Source organism: Saccopteryx bilineata, chromosome 9, assembly GCF_036850765.1.
Source record: "Saccopteryx bilineata isolate mSacBil1 chromosome 9, mSacBil1_pri_phased_curated, whole genome shotgun sequence".
Classification (NCBI taxonomy): Eukaryota; Metazoa; Chordata; class Mammalia; order Chiroptera; family Emballonuridae; genus Saccopteryx; species Saccopteryx bilineata.
This window is the reverse complement of record NC_089498.1, coordinates 71472423-71491868: the sequence shown is the minus strand read 5'-3', so window position 1 is coordinate 71491868 and position 19446 is coordinate 71472423. Positions and strand designations below refer to the sequence as shown.

At 42.6% G+C, this 19446-nt stretch overlaps 1 protein-coding gene across 3 annotated transcripts in view; it reads right to left on the bottom strand.

Moving 5' to 3' along the window:
* Nucleotides 1–18743, bottom strand: part of SUPV3L1 (Suv3 like RNA helicase) — a 50198-nt gene extending 31455 nt beyond the window's left edge. Inside the window, exons 1-6 of one of the 3 annotated variants that reach the window (XM_066242064.1) lie at nucleotides 18427–18743; nucleotides 6438–6515; nucleotides 5988–6095; nucleotides 4911–5025; nucleotides 3432–3600; nucleotides 965–1076 (exon numbers count right to left, since the gene is read on the bottom strand). In XM_066242064.1, coding sequence (XP_066098161.1) covers nucleotides 965–1076; nucleotides 3432–3600; nucleotides 4911–5025; nucleotides 5988–6095; nucleotides 6438–6515; nucleotides 18427–18700 — 856 coding nt within the window. In that variant the 5' untranslated portion in view covers nucleotides 18701–18743. Of the gene's footprint in view, nucleotides 1–964; nucleotides 1077–3431; nucleotides 3601–4910; nucleotides 5026–5987; nucleotides 6096–6437; nucleotides 6516–18426 lie in introns of those variants that run through there. The other 2 variants (XM_066242066.1, XM_066242065.1) reach the window with 2 other exon arrangements.
* Between the last annotated feature and the right edge of the window lie 703 nt (nucleotides 18744–19446).

The following is a 19446-nucleotide window of genomic DNA, read 5'->3' as shown; positions in this document are numbered from 1 at the left end:
TTTAAAATTTTGTTTTAAAAAGATAAAAAATATGAATAATAAATGGCTATAAAAAAGTTAAATCTTACCATTTCTGACAGCATAGATGGACCTAGAGGGTATTATGCTAAGTGAAATAAGTCAGTCAGAGAAAGACAAGTACCATGTGATTTCACTCATATGTTGAATCTAAAGAATATAAACAAATAAAACAGAACATAGATTCATAGACACAGGGAACAGATTTATGACTGGCAGAGAGGAGGGGGACTGGGTACTAGGTGAAAAAGGTGATGGGATTGAGAAGTACAGATTGGTACTTATGAAACAGTCAGGACGCAAAGTACAGCACAGGTAATACAGTCAATTAACACTGAGATAAATATGTATGGTGCCCGGTAGGTACTGGAATATCAGGGGGAACACTGTAAAGTATGTGATTATATAACCCTGTGTTTTTCAACCACCAGTGTGTGGACTGGTCCACCAGAAATTTCATGCCGGTCCATGAAAAGAGTTACCTACCCTGATGTTGTATGAAGATTCCAGACCCAATGATCTTAGTCAAATTTGCTCAGGGTGATTTCTGCCTTAGTGATGCCGAAATGATTCTATTTTCACCAGTCCCCAAGTGTAAAAAGGATGAAAATCATTGGTCTAACCACTATATGTACATCTGAAACTAATACAAAATAATACTGGGGGAAAAATAAGAAGGGGAAGGACTGAACTGATATTGGCACAAAGGTAACTTCATACCTGTTAAAATTTTAGTTAAGAAAAAAAAAGGAAAAGAATATTCAAAAGCACTCATCACAGAAAGTTTTGGGCATTTATTAGTGATAGTAGACACTGGGTATTTGTTGTACTATTCTCTTCTTTGTTTCAATTTAAAATTTTTTCACAATAAAAAACATTTCATATGTTCATCAGTATTTTAAAGTAAGAAAACAATACTAAGTTTTTAAAAATGGTGTACACTTACAAGGAGTTGTAACACTGCACATCTCAACAGTACAAGCAACATGGGCAGCCTGCTTCCCACTGGGATCTACTGTCACACGCTCTTCACCTGTTACTAAGTCACACGGCACATCCTAGGATGACAAAAAGAAACCTGGAGTTATTTTCTCCTTGCAAACAATAGCAAAAAGAAGTTTTGATTGTTTAATAGCGTATTCTCTCCACTACCATCAAATTTATTTGTTTAACAGCTGAAACAAAATATTGCCAATCTTTTAAAAAAAATTTTTTTCATAAAAAATAAAAGCTACTCTCTATGTAAACTTGGAAACATCTCAAGGCAGCTAAATTTTCAAGTAACAAAAGCATGAGAAATAGAAGTTTCACTTTTAAACTTTGTAGGTTTCCATACTATTTCAGTTTATTAGAATAAAATGAACATAAAGTATTTCCATATTCAAGAATATTATAAATAAAATTTAAGAATGTACAGTATTCCTGGCCCTGGCTGGGTGGCTGAGTGAATCAAGTGTCATCCTAGTGCACTGAAGTTGCAGTTTGATCCCCAGTTAGAGCACCTAATCAAAATAGAACCACCACATGGAACAGTAAGTTAATCCTTCTCTTTCTCTCTCTTCCCCCCCCTTCTTTTCTCTCTCTCTCAAATCAATGGAAAAGTTAAAAAAAAAAAGCATGTAGTCTTCCTAATATAATTCTTTGAGAAAGACCAGTATCAATGCCATGGTATATCTGAGGATCAACCACCTGGTTTGCCCAGACTGAGGGGCTCCCAAAGATGAAGGGCTTTTGGTGCTAAATCTGGGAAACTTCAGGCAAACCGGGACAGCTGGTCTCCCAGTGGCCTGAAACTAACCATGAGGAAACATCAAACATATCAAACTGAGTGACAGTTTATAACACACTTGACCTACAGTAGTCTTCCAAAATGCAAAGGTTATGAAAGACAAAGGAAAAGAAATTGTCTCAGATTAACAGAAACTAGAAACATGACAATGAAATACAGTGTGAGACTCTGGACGGGATCTGGGGTGGGGGCAGTGGGGACGGGGTAAGGTGGGACTGTTGTTATCGTTACTGGACAAATGACAAAATTTGAATATAGACTATGGATTAAATAATAGTGATCTATCAATACTAAATGTCCTGCTTTATATAAATATCCTGTGATATGTAAAAGAAAGTCTTTGTTCTGTATTTATGGATAAAGAGGCAATTATGTAGGAAAAGTACATAAATTACATAACTGGTTTATCTCACATTATAGTCATAATAAAACAAATCAAAGTTTGACCCCGTTAGTAAAACGATGCCTCAGAACTCAGGATATTCAGTCCTTTTCAGGTTTGGAAAGGTAGCTTTAGTCTTTATTATTAGCTCTATTTGATAGCATCAGAAGTCTAATCTAAAAAAAGGTAAACTAAATATCATAATAGAGTAGTGGCTAACTCTGAGGAAGCAAAAGAGGGTTTCAGAGAGTTGCAACTACATCAATATTTTATTTATTTCTTTATTTTTGTATTTTTCCGAAGCCAGAAACAGGGAGGCAGTCAGACTCCCGCATGCGCTCGACCGGGATCCACCCGGCACACCCACCAGGGAGAGATGCTCTGCCCATCCGGGGTGTTGCTCTGTTGTGACCAGAGCCACTCTAGCGCCTGAGGCAGAGGTCAGAGAGCCATCCTCAGCGCCCGGGCCATCTTTGCTCCAATGGAGCCTTGGCTGAAGGAGGGGAAGAGAGAGGCAGAGAGGAAGGAGAGGGGGAGGGGTGGAGAAGCAGATGGGTGCCTCTCCTGTGTGCCCTGGCTGGGAATCGAACCCGGGACTCCTGCACGCCAGGCCAACGCTCTACCACTGAGCCAACCGGCCAGGGCCAATATTTTATTTCTTAAAAAAAAAGGTAAGCTCTGGCCCAGCAGCCCAGTTGTTTAGAGCACTATCCTGATATGCCAAGGTTGCAAATTGGATCCCCTGGTCAGGGCACATACAAGAAACAACCAATAAATGCATAAATAAATGGAAAAACAAATTGATGTTTCTTTCTCCCTCCCTCTCTCTAAAATCAATAAATAATGTTTTTTAAAGTAAATAAAACAAGTATAGAAAAATGTTAGAATCTGACAGGACCTGGGTAGTAGGTTCAGGTTATCTGTATCTATACATGAAATTTTCTGTGACATTATATTTCATTTATTCAAACACTTTTTTTCACATTTTAGTATCTCTGAAATCAGGATATACGTTAACAATTGACTGGTATGTCAGAGTTCAGTTAGTAATACTTTTTCTTCCTCAGTTGTACATAAAATAATGGTACATCTTACAACTGATAGCTTCTTAGGTGCAATGAAATAAGGCAACTTTTAACACACAGCATACGACATATGCACTCCACCTTCTCATCTTCATTCTTATCACCCCCACACACAAAATTTATAGGAAAAGCGGCAAATATTTGGTAATACACTGACAGCAGCATTACTCTTTTCGAAGATCTCATGTGCCAGTAATTTTAAAGGTCCACAGTACACTCCAGATTTTGCTGACAAGTATTTCTGGATGGCATGATAAGTCTTTCCACTGTTTGTGGGGCCTGAATGGAATACTATCTTCCGCTGTATGGCTCTGGCTTCTGGATACCTAAAAGATGAGTAGGTAAACAGTTTGATCTCATTAATTTCAAAATCTATCTTGGCAAAGTTCTCAACAGAAAAAAATCCCAAAGAAATATCCTAATATTCTTAAGATAACACCTTTAAAAAACTTAAGCACTGGCCAGTAGCTCAACTGCTTAAAGTGTCATCCCAGTATGCCAAGGTTGTGGGTTTGATCCCCAGTCAATGCACGTACAAGAATCAACCAATGAATCCATAAATATAAGTGAAATAACAAATGAAGCTCTCTCTCCCTTCCTCTCTCTCTAAAAGCAATAAATAAAAAAAATTTTAAAAACTTAATTAAATGATGAGTTTCATTTCCACACTATAATAATGACAAGAATGACATTTATTAAACATGAAACAGAAAAATCCAAATTCATATTAGTGAATTAAAATAAGTTTAAACTACTTCACAGATATGCTCACATCACTTTCACAGCTCTAAACCCATGAGCTTATAAGCAAATCTTCCCAGGCTCTGAATTTCAACATATACAATGTAAAATGACTGAGTCTTCCGCTTCTGGCCATGACGAGTGGCAGTGGACTTGCCCTCCCACCATAAACAAACACAAAACTGGACAAAATATATGTAGCAGCTGCTTGGAGACATGGGCAACAGGTAGTGCAGGACTACAGACCCTGGAAGAAGGGAACACTTGAGATGAGCCTCACTGCAGCCCAGGAGGGAATAAGGAGGTAAAAGTCAAGCAAAATATAGTAGTCCCACCAAGCTGAGCAGCAGAGACCACACTGAGAGGTGCTGAAGCAGCTGAAATGTAAAGGACTGAGTACAGAAGAAAAGAAAGGGTAGAGCAGAGGGGGAGCTTTAAAGTCTGTGTGGGAGTTCCCCATGGCCCTGGGCCGAGGGCTGGGTGGAACATGTGCAGGGCCCAGCAGAGAAGAGCTTGCTAAGGGTTTGGAAAAAATTCTCAAAGAGGTGGCAAAGTGCTGGAGGCTGGAGTTGTAGCCACGATGGCTGTGAGAGCTCGTTAACACCCCGAGCATTCAGCTGAGACACCAGAAAGAACACATTCAAATTGTAAGGATGACACCCTAAAGTAAGGGCTACTCTAGATCTCAGTATAAACCTAAAACAGAGCTGGATCAGGGCAGAGGGGAGACACCAGCTACCTGCCTGCCGGATTCACTGCTGCTTTTTCTAGGAAAAACGACACAATCTAGACTCCTTATGATTTATCATCCAGCATACAATAAAAAATAATAATAATTACTAATCTCCCAAGATTAGAAACTGAAAATTTCCAATCCACAAATGAAGAAACTAACCAATTAGGTGGTAACCTTAAGTCACTGATTTTACGTAGATCATCTTTACATTCCAACATAGGAAATATCTGTTTTGCATGTCTCAAGAAAAATGGAAATAAATCATCCACATGAGCTGGAAAAAAAAAAAAAATGCATTAACAGGTGCAAATACATGTCATCCATAACTACACTTAGTGAGACCTTTCTTCTTAGTGGGTTAAGTTGGGGGACATTGCCAAGATGAAAAGAAAAACCCTGGAGCAAGACACTACCCTTTTCTGAGATCCTGCTTTGTCTTACATGTTCCTCCCAATTTCATCGATCTTTTCTAGGAAAACAGAAAACTTGCTGCCACCCACCCTGTTCTACTCTTCCAACATAAGCAGGTAACGATCAGAATTGTTGAAAGTTAAATTAAAATTTAAAAATCTGGAAATATACATTAGAGAGAAGGCCTGTGGTTCTTGAAGAGCAATGCAGGTGCAATCATTTTTAAACTACAGAGACCACTGCGAGACAAAGCGTGACAGTGAACTGACTTCTCAGCAAGAAGTCTCCACTGCTCAGTGGCTCTGAGGGTGGGTCGGGGCCCACTCCACTCTGTCTCCAGGTTCTCACTCAGTGCCTGGTACAGGTCAAGGTTAAGGTCTAATAATCATATACATCTAAAATATATAACCAAAACCAAGCTGCCTATGGGAACAAAATGATGATGTTCTTACTTTTTCTCTTTTATGGCAAGAGCTGTCTAGATATGAGGGATGAAGAAGTCAGTGGTAGAAACAAGTGGAATCTGCTGCATGCATCAATTCTGTCCTGTCTGAAAGTTCACTTCACTGCGGTCTATATTAACTCACAGTGAAGAGCAGATGGTGAGAGATCAAATCGACCTCCAGTCTGAGACATATGGGTGACTTAGTAACTAGATCAAGGACCCATTTAAAAACAAAAGCACCCAGACAGCCTCCTTTCTATGCAAGCACTGACTTATTTATAGAGAATGTTAACAAAGCCTATTCTAAACAAGGCCTAAGGAGAGAAAGGAAATAGAGAGTTTGTTCAACAGGATTTTTAAAAATCTCTATAAACACTTGCCTGCACTAAAGCAAATATCATTCAAAATAATGTGAATGTCCACGTCCAGGGAGTGAGACTGCATGATGTAATTTCGAAAGCTGATGAAAGCTTGGTGGAAGAGACGAGCTGCAGGGAATACAAAGTCGAAACAGGTAGTGCTTAGTTTTCATTTCACTTCTCACTTAAACAGCACATATACACATCACACCTAATTAATCAGTGTTTTGGGGGGGTTTTTGGTTGATCAGATCTGGGCTAAAGTAGCACAACATAAAGGAAAGTTAACACACAGCTCCTTGGCTATATGTCTGGATCACCAGGTCTACCTGGCCAATCTCCTGCTCAGACAAAAGCCAAGGTCATGGACGTCCTCCAGATCACAACTATGTCCACTAGGACTACAAATGCTGACAAAGCTACAATCTAAAAAGTAATAAAATGTCCCTGATGGAAAGTTATTAGCATTACCATCGAGTCCATAATCAGCACCCAGTTTCTGAATTTCCTTCCTCTTGTAAAACTGGTCTAGGATCTTCTTTACCTCATCTGGAAGATATCAAAATACACAGTTTGTTTAATATTTGTCTCTAAATAGAAAAGTCCAAAAGCAAAAGAAGCTTAAAGTCATAACACTCAAGGCAGCAATCTACTGAGTGTTGCAAGAAATTTAAAGTTTTATTTGACCATAAACTCTTTATGATTTAATAGTGAGACAGAGTACCTAGAAAAATTATAAAGTCTAACTATGTAATATTCCTGTTACACTGCACAGGAATAAGCAAGCTGCGACAGGATTCGACATTGCCCCTAGCCTCTATCAAGCCACTTTACATAATCATGCTCTATTTTGTTTACTAGCAACCATCATGAACATCTAATAATGAGCAGCTAAAAGGTATCTAGAAAGACAACCAAGCCTGACCAGGCAGTGGCTTTGTGCATGGATCATCAACCTGGGACGCTGAGGACCCAGATTCAAATCCCCGGGGTCACCGGCTTGAGCGTGGGATCATAGACATAACCCCATGGTCACTGGCTTGAGTCTAAAGGTCAGGTTGGGCTGGCTTGAGCAACAGGTCACTGGCTCAGCTGGATCCCCGCCCTCAGTTAAGGCACGTAGGAGAAAACAATCAATGAAGGTGTCACAGCAATGAGTTGATGGCTTCTCATCTCTCTCCCTTCCTGTCTGTCTGTCCCACCCTCATTTAAAAAAGAAAAATTAGAAAGACAACCAATACTGCAAGGACCAGAGCATTATGCTTTTATGCAAATAACTAAAGGAGTCAGGGAAGATCTTTAGTTTGGAGGTCATAATTTTAGGGAGAACAGATTATACTTAACTTTGTTCTAGATGGCAAAACTAAAATCAGGGAGAAGTGAAAGAAGCAGATTCCAGTGGAATTTACACAAGAGCTTCCTAATAATTAGAACAGTGGAAAGGGCTGCCTCACAAAAGTGCCAGCTCCTTGTCACACTGAAAGTACTCAAGTAAGGCTTAACGGACGTCATTTCAAAGATTATGGCAGAGAAATTACTGTACTGTAGGGGAGGTTAAATTATCGATAGATGCCTGCTGAAGTACGTGCCACTTAGAATCATATTTTAAGTATTTTATTAAAATATTTTAAATTAATTAAGCTGAGATTGTATTGCCACCGAACATGTTAAAAGACTACTACATTATTCTGTAGAGATAAACATTTTTCTGATTCAGCCACACACTGTATTCCTGGGAAGGCAGGCCAAAACTGAAGATAGAATCTTTGCCCAGGATACACAGAAAGGCCAAGCAGCCTCTAGTTCTACCTTCCACAAAGGCACCGACTGCATTTTCATGCAGCCACAATACATACAACATTCCCTGAAAAAATGAAGGCTGAGTAAAGAACATCCACTAACAAAAATCTGTTTGTAAAATGAGGGAAATTCAAAATGGCTGGTTTAGCACTATATTTGCCCACTAAATGTGGTCTACATTGTAGACAAAAAGGGGTTACACACTAAACCTGACAAGCTCCGGGGAGGCCTACACAGCGGGTCTTACAAACTCAGAGACCTAAAACGACCACATACCTAGTCTCAAACAAAAACTTTCTAACAAAGCAGTTCATGGCAGATAATCAAGTCCTAGACCAGTATTTTCCCCAGCAAAGGTCAAGCTTTACCTTAAATTAGCTGATCTGCTGTCTTGTTTTGCATCTACGATAACATACCTGATAACAAACCTTTGGATTATCCAAGTAATTTCCAACCCCACCAACCCACAAAGCACAAACACCCACCGGAGCAGAGACACAGTTACTACTATTGTGTTAACAGTTAACTACCCTATCCCTGCCTCCCAAACCTCTCACCAATGGATTTCATGTTAACCCCCTTAGGCTTCCTTTGATTCTGATTTTTAAAATAAGTGGCAAAACTACCATTTTCCAGAGCATTTTCTCAATCTGTTGAGATTTTACTTCCTGGCACTTGTCAATTTGGCTCAAATAAACTCATAAAAAAAAGTTCTTACAGGTTTGGACATTTCTTTCATTGACAATATATATCTCCCCTATCACAGGCAGTTATCCTGATATTTCTAGGTTTCTGTTACTTTATACCCAGTGAGGAAGGACAGAAAGAAAGTTACGGAAAGACCCAGCCAAGTCGAGTGGGTGAGGAAGTAGGAGCCCAGGTCTGCTCACCAAAGCCCCCACCTCTGGGCAAGATCAAAGACAAACAGTTAATAGGAGGAAACCCCGTGGTGGTAATAACAAGCCCCTTGCCCCACCCCACCAGGAGGCAGAATCAGAATTTGGCACCACAGAGCTTGCAAACAACTACTCCATCCTTGGAGACACACCAACTCCCAAGGACTCACTACGCACTCAGCTCTCAGTTGGCCCACATCCACTTGGACAGATACTTTCTGCTTCTTTTCACAGTGGTTCCCGCCGCCTAGCCTCTTTTTCTCTACCTGAATAAAAGTTGCTTTATTCTCACTCCAATTTATCCCTGAAATCTTTCTAGGGCAAGCCAAGGACGTGGAGGTCGCTAGACGTGCAAAAGGCCCCTAACCATGCCGGGCGGGACCAGCCCCCTACACAAACCAGTAACTATCGCAGTTTCTTTGCTGCGATAGTGGAAAACTCAATGACAAAAGACTGGACTAAAGCCCATGCAACTGCTTGGGAACATTCTGCAGACCTATAAATTCAATACAAACTGAAACATCAAATTTATTTAGAATTAATCCATTCCCTGTAACACTCTAGTACTATGCAAAAATGATGCTTTACTCAATGTAAAATGTTTTTTAAAATGAGAGGTTTCTCTTGCTAAGTGAAAGAAACTAGTCAGGAAAGACCACATGTTGTATTGTATTTACATGAAATGTCCCCACAGAAACAACAGGGATTAGTATGCGGGTGGAGGGGACTGGGGGCTAGGGGAATGGGAGTTACTGCTATGGTAGGAGACTTCTTTCTGGGTTAACGAAGATGTCCTAAAATTAGACTGTACAATGATAGTTGTACAGCCCTACAAATAAACCATTTAATTATACACTTTAAATGGGTAAACTTGGTGGTATGTAGATATTTTCAAGCCTTTAGAAATAAATATTACCCACACAAAAAAGTGAGGTTTCTCTGTATCTACACTTTAACTAAAAGGATTTTTCTAAAATCTGTTATCAAAAACATTAACAATGGAAATAGCACTAAAAATTTCACCTACTATAGAAGTATATAAAACACTTGTTTTTTCATAAAAATTAAGCTTTGTTTCATTGTTCTTAACAGAATGATCTCATTTTTTTTTACTTCTCATTAAAATTAACAGTGATTGAAGGAGACACTCTCTGGATTTCAGCCACAGTATAAATGAGTGACTACAACTTTTTTTTTTTTGACTACAACTTTTAACAGTTTTCTCCCAACCTCTGGCAATGAGAGCCTGGGATTTAATATGGCTTTGTTGGGATTCAAACTACATTTAATTTGCTAAAATTAAAATGCCCACTATAAACTCTAAATCAGTTACACTGAGTTTTAAATGATTACCACATATATTCTCCTGAAGAGAAAACAAAATGTTCAAGACAATCCATCAGAATAGGCTCTCCTAAAATGCAGATGTGCCTCCAGGAGGCTTTTCTTTTTGTTTTTTTTTGTTTTTTTGTGTGTGTGGTGTTTTTTTTTTACAGAGACAGAGAGCGAGTCAGAGAGAGGGATAGACAGAGACAGACAGGAACGGAGAGATGAGAAGCATCAATCAGTTTTTCGTTATGCATTGCGACACCTTAGTTGTTCATTGATTGCTTTCTCATATGTGCCTTGACCATGGGCCTTCAGCAGACTGAGTAACCCCTTGCTTGAGCCAGCGAGCTTGGGTCCAAGCTGGTGAGCTTTTGCTCAAACCAGATGAGCCCGCGCTCAAGCTGACGACCCCGGAGTCTTGAACCTGAGTCCTCGGCATCCCAGTCCGATGCTCTAAACACTGCGCCACTGCCTAGTCAGGCTCTTTTTTTTATTGATTGATTGATTTTAGAGAGAGGTGGGAAGGGGGAAAAGGGGAGAGAAGGAGAAAGAAGGGGGGGAGGTAGAAGGAGAGGGAAAAAGAAATATCAATTTATTGTTCCTCTTATTTATTAATTCTTGTATGTTCCCTGACCAGGATCAAATCTACAACCTTGGCAGATCAGGACGACATTCGAACCAACTGTTACCCGACCTGGGCCCTCCCAGAGTCTTCACACAAAAATAATGATCCACTGTACTTCACTTACATCCTGATGAAGAACAAAGTAACCATTTATTATAAAATTGAAACTGTTTAAACTTTATGATTTACCTATTTTGTTAAAATGTTTTCATTCATTTGTTTCACTATATTCATCAATAATTAACTCTAAACCCACCTAAATACATAGAAGCTACATGGTCACTTGAGGGTTGGTGAAGTAGGCTAGAACACATGCAGACCTATAAATTCAATACAAACTGAAACATCAAATTTATTTAGAATTATTCCATTCCCTATATCACTCTAGTGCTATGCAAAAATGTTGCTTCACTCAATGTTCATAACAGAACTGAAAAGGCCAAAGCCACAGTGCAAACACAGGTGGAGAAAAGTGATCAGAATAGGTTAGAAAATCTCTAGGATCCAAAAAGGAAAAGCAGAATCAACCTCAAAGAGACTGTATCAAAGACAATTTAATAGTGGCATTGTTTCTCACTCCTTTAATAGCACTAGTTTTACTACCTTTATTAATTGAAGGGGTAGTAAATACACAGCACAGACACTAAAAATGTGGCTGCTCTGCCTGTCCCACTGCTTCTAATTAATTCTTCCACTAAAAAAAAGACATTGAAATTGTTAAAAATGTTTGCTTTTTAACAATTCTTTTTTTTTTTTTTTTTAATTTTCAATGAGAGAGAGAGAAAAGGGAAGGAGCAGGAAGCATCAAATCCCATATGCACCTTGACCAGGCAAGTCCAGAATTTTGAACCGGAGACCTGTGTTCCAGGTCAATGCTTTATCCACTGTACCATCACAGGCCAGGTGGTTCAGTCAATTCAGATGAAGACAACAGCCAAGAGATCAAAAGAAGGCAGAGACTCAGAAGGACAAGAATGAAAGAATTAGGAAAGATCACCAGGAGCAAAGATGTGTTATTAGAGACCAAGGCTAAGATCATCCACACCCTTGTATTTGCAACTACTATGTACAGATGTGAAGAAGGCTAATCGGGCATGACCTGTGGTGGCACACTGGATAAAGCGTGGATTTGGAACACTGAGGTCGCCAGTTCGAAACCCCTAGCTTGCCCGAGCAAGGCACACTCAAGAAGCAACTATGAGCTAATTTTTCTAGCTCCTCCTCCCTGCCTTTCTCTCTCTCTCTCCTCTCTCTCTAAAATCAATAAATAAAACCTTAAAAAAAAAGGTAATCCATTTGAAATGTGGTATTGAAAGTGAGCTCTACAGGCCCTGGCTGGTAGGCTCAGTGGTAGAGCACTGGCTTGGCATGTGGATGTCCTGGGTTCAGTCAAGGCACAGAGAAGCGACCACCTGCTTCTCCCTCCACCTCTCCCTCTTCTCCCCACCCCCCCAGCCCCTTACAGCTGTGGATTGATTGGTTTGAGCAAGTTGGTGTCAGGGGCTGAGGATGGCTCCATGTCCTCACCTCAGGCGCTAAAAAAAACCCACAAGGCCCTGGCCAGTTGGCTCAGCGGTATAGCATCGGCCTGGCGTGCGGGGGACCCGGGTTCGATTCCTGGCCAGGGCACATAGGAGAAGCGCCCATTTGCTTCTCCACCCCTCCCCCTCTCCTTCCTCTCTGTCTCTCTCTTCCCCTCCCGCAGCCAAGGCTCCATTGGAGCAAAGATGGCCCGGGCGCTGGGGATGGCTCCTTGGCCTCTGCCCCAGGCGCTAGAGTGGCTCTGGTCATGGCAGAGCAACGCCCCAGAGGGGCAGAGCATCGCCCCCTGGTGGGCAGAGCATCGCCCCTGGTGGGCGTGCCGGGTGGATCCCGGTCGGGCGCATGCGGGAGTCTGTCTGGCTGTCTCTCCCCGTTTCCAGCTTCAGAAAAATACAAAAAAAAAAAAAAAAAACCCACAAAAAAATAATTAAAAAAATATATATATATATGGCTTGGTTGCTGAGCAACGGAGAGTAACAGCCCAGATAGGCAGAGCATCCCCTCTAGTGGGCTTGCTAGGTGGATCCCAGTGGGGTGCATGCAGGAGTCTGTCTCTGCCTCCCTCCTCTCAATTTAAAAAAAAAAAAAGTGAGTTCTACGAATACCCTGGACCACCAGAAAGATGAGCAAATTAAGCCTGAAACATTGCTGGAGACAAAAATGACAAAACTGAAGCTGTCTTCCCTCAAGCACATCACAAGAAGGCAGGGTTCTTTGGAAAAGACAATAATTCTAGGAAAAATATATGGCAGCATGAGGGAGTCTGTCTGACTGCCTCCGCACTTCTAACTTCGGAAAAATATTTTTTTAGAAAACCAAAAAGAAAAAGAACCACCACAAAAAGGTAGGCCTGACCTGTGGTGGCATAGTGCATAAAGCATTGACCTTAGATACTGAGGTCCCAGGTTCAAAACCCTGAGGTTGCCAGCTAGAGCGCAGACTCGCCAGATTGAGTGTGGGATCATCAACATGACGCCATGGTCGTTGGCTTAAACCCAAAGGTTGTGGGCTTGAAGTCCAAGGTCATTGGCTTGGCTAGAGCCCCTGGTCAAGGCACATGAGGAACAATCAATGAACAACTAAAGGGCCACAACTAGGAATTGATGCCTCTCAGTTCTCCCCCTTCCCCTCCTTCTCTAAAAAAGAAAATAAAAACTACAAAAAAAATCCCACCCTGGCTGGTTGGCTGTGGTAGAGCGTCGGCCTGGCGTGCAGGAGTCCCGGGTTTGATTCCTGGCCAGGGCACACAGGAGAAGCGCTCATCTGCTTCTCCACCCCTCCCCCTCTCCTTCCTCTCTGTCTCTCTCTTCCCCTCCCGCAGCCAAGGCTCCACTGGAGCAAAGTTGGCCCGGGCGCTGAGGATGGCTTCATGGCTTCTGCCTCAGGTGCTAGAATGGCCCTGGTTGCAACAGAGCATCGCCCCCTGGTGGATCCCCGTTGGGCGCATGCGGGAGTCTGTCTGACTGCCTCCCCATTTCCAACTTCAGAAAAATACAAAAAAAAACAACTCTATGTTGTTGAATATTAAGATGAATAGAATATTGCTCTAGTAGTGGAACTCATGCTGAATCTCTCATATTACAAAGGGAATTATAAAAAGTTATACTAGATTTGTTAAAACTGCCACTATTGCAAAAATGACCTTTCTACATCTTGCTCAGGTGATGGGGTGACAGCAGCAGAAAGACTAGGAAGCCTCAGCTATTTCTTACCTGATAAACTTACAACAAATGATAATAACTTCATTAGCCTCTTTCTTTTCTTTTCTTTTTTTTTTCCATTAGCCTCTTTCATAAGGTCCCTTTTGCAACTAATAGCACGATCCCATCCAGGAAACCATATGTACTCTAGTCATAAAAGTGTGACCTAATAGCTAATACAGGCGTCTCCCTTATCTTGACCTCCCTCCCTGAGCATTACACCCTAATTCTCTACTTCGTAAGTGGTATGCCAGAACATACCAGCTAGTTGTTTTGATAAGCAAGCTTCCCCAAAACTTCCAGTTCACCTTACTAAAAGGAATGTGAATGGCTTCAATCCTCTTGCCAAGCTCTATGAATCCAAGTTCCAATCTGCATCTACCCCTCTACCAATACTATAATCTATAATGGAAACTACTAAAACCTGCCTCATTTAGCAGATACCTTCCCTAGGAGTCATAACTACTAATAAAACCTACCATAAATATTATTTGTTGCCCTGGCCAGTTAGCTCAGCAGTAGAGTGTTGGCCCGGCATGTGGAAGTCCTGGGTTTGATTCCCAGTCAAGGCACAAAGGAGAAGCGACCATTTGCTTCTCCAAACCTCAGCCTCCCCCCTCTATTTTTCTCTCTCTCTCTCTTACTCTCTCCTCCTCTCCAGCAGCCATACCTTGAATAGTTCGAGCAATTAGGCCCCAGGCGCTGAGGATGGCTCCACAGCCTTGCCTCAGGCACTGAAATAGCTAAACAGCTCAGTAGCCAAGCAAGAGCAGGGGCCCCACGTGGGCAGAGCATCACCCAGTAGGGGGCTTGCCGGGTGGATCCCCGTCAGGGCACATGCAGGAATCTGTCTCTGCCTCCCTGCCTCCAGCCTCTAACTTAGAAAAAAAAAGTATTATTTGTTGCTGCCACCTATAAACATGCCAGTGGTTAATCAAAAATCAGAACACACTCTGGAAGTGCATCTGTCACCTGTGATCAGCCAGCACTCATCAGGCTGAACTTGGTGCCAGGGAGCTACCTTCTTCCTTCACTGCTCCATCAGAGACCTCCCAAAGCTTGCAGTTTTGTTGACTCCCAGAAAGAGGAGGGCCACTCTGCCATCAAAGTAGCTGGCTGCAATTCATTGCTGGGACTTCCAAACACTTAGAAGTTCGTAAGAACGCCCAAAAAACTTAAGAACACCACCCTGGTGGTTGTGGCATTTCAAATGCCATAGATGAAACTGAGGACAAGGCAATATATGAAGACAGTGATTGGTCATCAGACACAGACGAGGACAAGCTAGTAGATGGGAGTTTTGACAGTGATGAGGAATTGTATGAAATTTATGAATAGAACTTGAGTTCAGTAACTTTATGTAATACACTTTTTTTCAAATTTTGGGCCCCAAAACTAAGGTGCATCTCATACACGGGAGTGTCTTATACATGGGGAAATATAGTAATTATTTGCAGGGAGGCAACACATTTAGATGTTATTTATTAGATCTTTCTTTTAAAAGAACATTTTGACTGCAGTAGAGAATGGATTAGAGCTCAAAGGTGTTCAAGGATACATGTAAGGGCTATTTCAATAGTCCCATCAAAAGACAGAACCTGATTATTTAGGTTAGGTTGGTTGAAGTGGAGGAAGGGATTTATGAGGCAAAGTAACAAGACTTGTTGACTGTACTTTCTGACTGTAAGATGTAGGGAAGTGGAATGGGAAGAACCAAGACTACCAGGTTTTTGACCAAAAAACCTGAAGAATCAAGAAGTTGAGGAACAGATAAGTTGTCTTAGACATGTGAAGGTCAGGAGCACGTAAGAAATCCAAGTGGAGCTACGTGATAGGCAGCTAGATATTAAGGTCCAGGGAGATACAGGTTCAGGGAGAATGAGAGGGGTATAGGCTCGAGACAAAGATCTAAAAGGAATACTGACTTAAGGAGAAAGGAGAAAGAGTGAGCCACCCTAAGGAGATTGCAGAATAAGATGGCAAGGTAACAAAGGACAAAGCCTTGAAGTACACCAATTTTGGGGTGAAGAGCATGCAAGTGATTGAGAAGTGACAACTTCTTGTCTCAATCTCTACGTGAAAATCTGGTACCTTAATCATGTGGCTATATAAAACTGTGGTAGTTCATTGTTCTCTGCAGCCCCTCTTGCATTGTTGAAAATCATTCTAGTAATTGCAACATCTAAACCAATCCCAAAGGAAATGAAAAACCACCTAGTACATAAGGATTCTCCACCAGAAGAAAACCTGCTGTTAACAATCTAGGTCTCCATTCTCTCCTTACTGGAAGCATCAAAGACATTTATACTTTCAGGTAAATTGGAATAGTTGCACAAAATTTTTTCTATATTTAAATCTAATGAATAAGTCATTACTTCACACAAATCATTCCTTAAATATAAAATAAAAGCGGAAATGGTTTTTAAAAATAAATTTAGAGTTTCAGTTTTGCAAGATGAAAAAGCTCTGGGGACATGTTTCACAACAATGTGAATATACTTAACACTACTGAACTGTATACTTAAAAATGGTTAAGACGATGCCCTGGGGCCCTAGCCAATTGGCTCAGTGGTAGAGCATTGGCCTGGTGTGTGGATGTCTCAGGTTCAATTCCCAGTCAGGGCACACAGGAGAAGCAACAACCATCTGCTTCTCCACCCCTTCCCCTTCTCTTTCTCTTTCTTCCTCTCCAGCAGCGATGGCTCTATTGGAGTGCATAGGCCACGGTGCTGAGGATGGTACTATGTAGCCTCCACCTCAGGTGCTAAAAATAGCCTGATTGCGAGCATGGCCCCAGATGAGCAGAGAATCTCTCTCCCTGTCTCTAGCTAAAAATAATAAAAATAAATAATATACAATAACACAAAAAATTATTTGTTTGCTTGTTTTTGCGAGACAGGAAGGGAAAGATGAGAATTATCAACTCATAGGTGCAGCACCTTAGTTGTTCATTATTGCGTTCTCTTATGTTCCTTGATTGGGGGTGGGCGGCGGTTGCTGCATCCAAGCCAGCGACCACAGGGTCATGTCTATGACCCACACTCAGACTGGAGCCCCTGCGCTCAGGCCCGTGACCTCAGAGTTTTGAACCTAGTCCTTAGCAGTCCAGGACGATGCTAACCACTGCACCACTGCCTGGTCAGGCATAATAATTACATTATTAAAAGTACCAAAATAGGCCCTGGCAGGTTGGCTCAGTGGTAGAGCGTCGGCCTGGCGTGCAGGAGTCCCGGATTTGATTCCCGGCCAGGGCACACAGGAGAAGCGCCCATCTGCTTCTCCACCCCTCCCCCTCTCCTTCCTCTCTGTCTCTCTCGACCCCTCCCACAGCCAAGGCTCCATTGGAGCAAAGTTGGTCCGGGCGCTGGGGGTGGCTCTATGGCCTCTGCCTCAGGCGCCAGAATGGCTCTGGTTGCAAAAGAGCAACGCCTCAGATGGGCAGAGCATCGCCCCCTGGTGGGCATGCCAGGTGGATCCCGGTGGGCACATGAAGGAGTCCGTTCAACTGCCTCCTGGTTTCCAACTTCAGAAAAATACAAAAAATACAAAAAAAAAAAAAAAAAAGTAACAAAATAATATAGCCCCCAACCACAAGTAAAACCAAAGAGTTTGCTTAACAGTGGCTTGGAAGACCTGGTTAAAGAGTAATATATACTGTGAAATTTCCATCACATTTTTAGTGAAAGTATTGTATTTCTGCCCTGAAAAACAAGATTTGACCATAGCATGTTGTATTCTGTATTTTAAAGTTACAATAGGAGGCACTAATGTTGCTTATTGAAGTGAAATGCCTAAAGATAGTTCAGTGCCTAGTTCTCCCAGAGCTTCCTTTGGTTAAAGAAAACTACCTCACCTCCTCAATCATTCAGTCCTATAATCTGAAATTTCCCTGGTAAACATTTACACGCCTCTCTGTCAAATCCATCCAGTTACCTTGAAGGAACAAAGTAACTCTGCTGATGCTAAGCGATTCCTTTCTCTCCAGTCGCGGATGATCATGGTGCCTACCACTTTTGGAGAGGACCCCTACCATCTTCTACCTTGTATTACAGTTGGTTATCCATACGTCTGGAGCGAGAAAGATCTGGAGCTGAGTCTGGCTCCTCTTGGCAACCACCCCACAGCCTAAGACAATGTCTTGTGTAGGTGCCCAGTCAATGACAAAGAATCCTGAAAAAAGTCCTCCTCTGGCTTTTCACTGCCCCGCCTCTGAGGCAATAATTCTGGGCGGGGGTGGGGGGGGGTGGACAACAAAGAAGGATGCTAGAAAAATCAATCGTCCAACTAACGACTCATGGAAGGTAAATCATAAAAGGGTTTAAACCATTGAGAGAAGAGTGAAACGGCAAAACCCACTTCTGGGGCGCCATATTAAAGCATCAATCGGACACAATGACAAGCGTTCAGGGGCTCACAAATCAGTGAAAGAGACAGACACTGGCCGGAGCGATGATAACGCTCGAAGGGACCTCGGGTGTCCAGGGGAAGGGGGTGCAGCTTCCTTATGGCCGCCCCTCAGCCCAGCAGACACCCCCCGCCCCGCCGTCCCCGCTAGTTCCTGCACTCACTCTTGTCCAGAGGCCGGGTTAGCTCGGCCCCGACATCGCCATCTGCGCTGGGGCCCTGAGGTTTCACAGTCAGTGGCACAAACAAGGACGTGTTCGGGGCTTTGGAACCTCCTGAGGCCGAGGAGGAGGCGGAGGCAACGGCGGGAACTCGCCCCAGAGCCCCAGGAAAGGGTCCAACGTGGGCGCGAAGAGCAGAGCAGACGGCTGCCCTGTGGCCAGAGTGGCGCCCCGCCGGGAGCCGAGCCCACAGCAGGGCACACCGGGGTAAGGACATTTAGACCGCAAGTCCTAGAGGAAACTGGCTGGAGCAGCGCCGGGACACTGCAGTGGATAGTGACGCACACCGCAAGCGCCTACTGTCCGGAAAGACCCAGACCGAGCCGAGGAGCTGCCCAGGAAATCGCCCGACCAAAAAGGAAAGAGTACGATAAGATTGCTCAAAAGAGGGAGAAGATTAGGAATGAAAATCAGAAAAGATAAGTTCTTGTTCTCGCTCTCTCATCAGCTATCGGAGCCAGCTTTATCTAAAAAAAGAAAAATAGAAAGTGATCAGGCACCACTGGGATGTCACAGAGGAGAAGAGGGGCCTGTGAAGTGCCACTGTGAAGCAAGCTGGCCAGGTCAGTAGGCGCACGTGGTCTAGAAGCACGTGGGCCGAACTGAGACTACGGCGGAGAAGCAATGTCCTGAGCTGTGAGCGTGCTTGCAGACTCCAACATTTAGGAGCGTTTTCCCAAAAGTTTCGCGGAGTATTAACTTTCTGATAGACTAGCATTAGCGAACATAACTTGATTTGCCCTACAAGAACATTGCCAAGGTATTTTGTTGGCCTGCATTTTCTCAGGTAAACCCCTTGTATAGCTCGTGTACATACGTATACTTTAACCTGAGCAGTTTGTATGTCAGCAGCATAGTGAGGAGCCTTGAGGAACCACTGTGCCACCTCACCCGCAGGATGGCGGGTGGGTATTCTCCATAGGCTGGCATAATTGTATCTGAAGGTGTTTTGTAATACCGAAT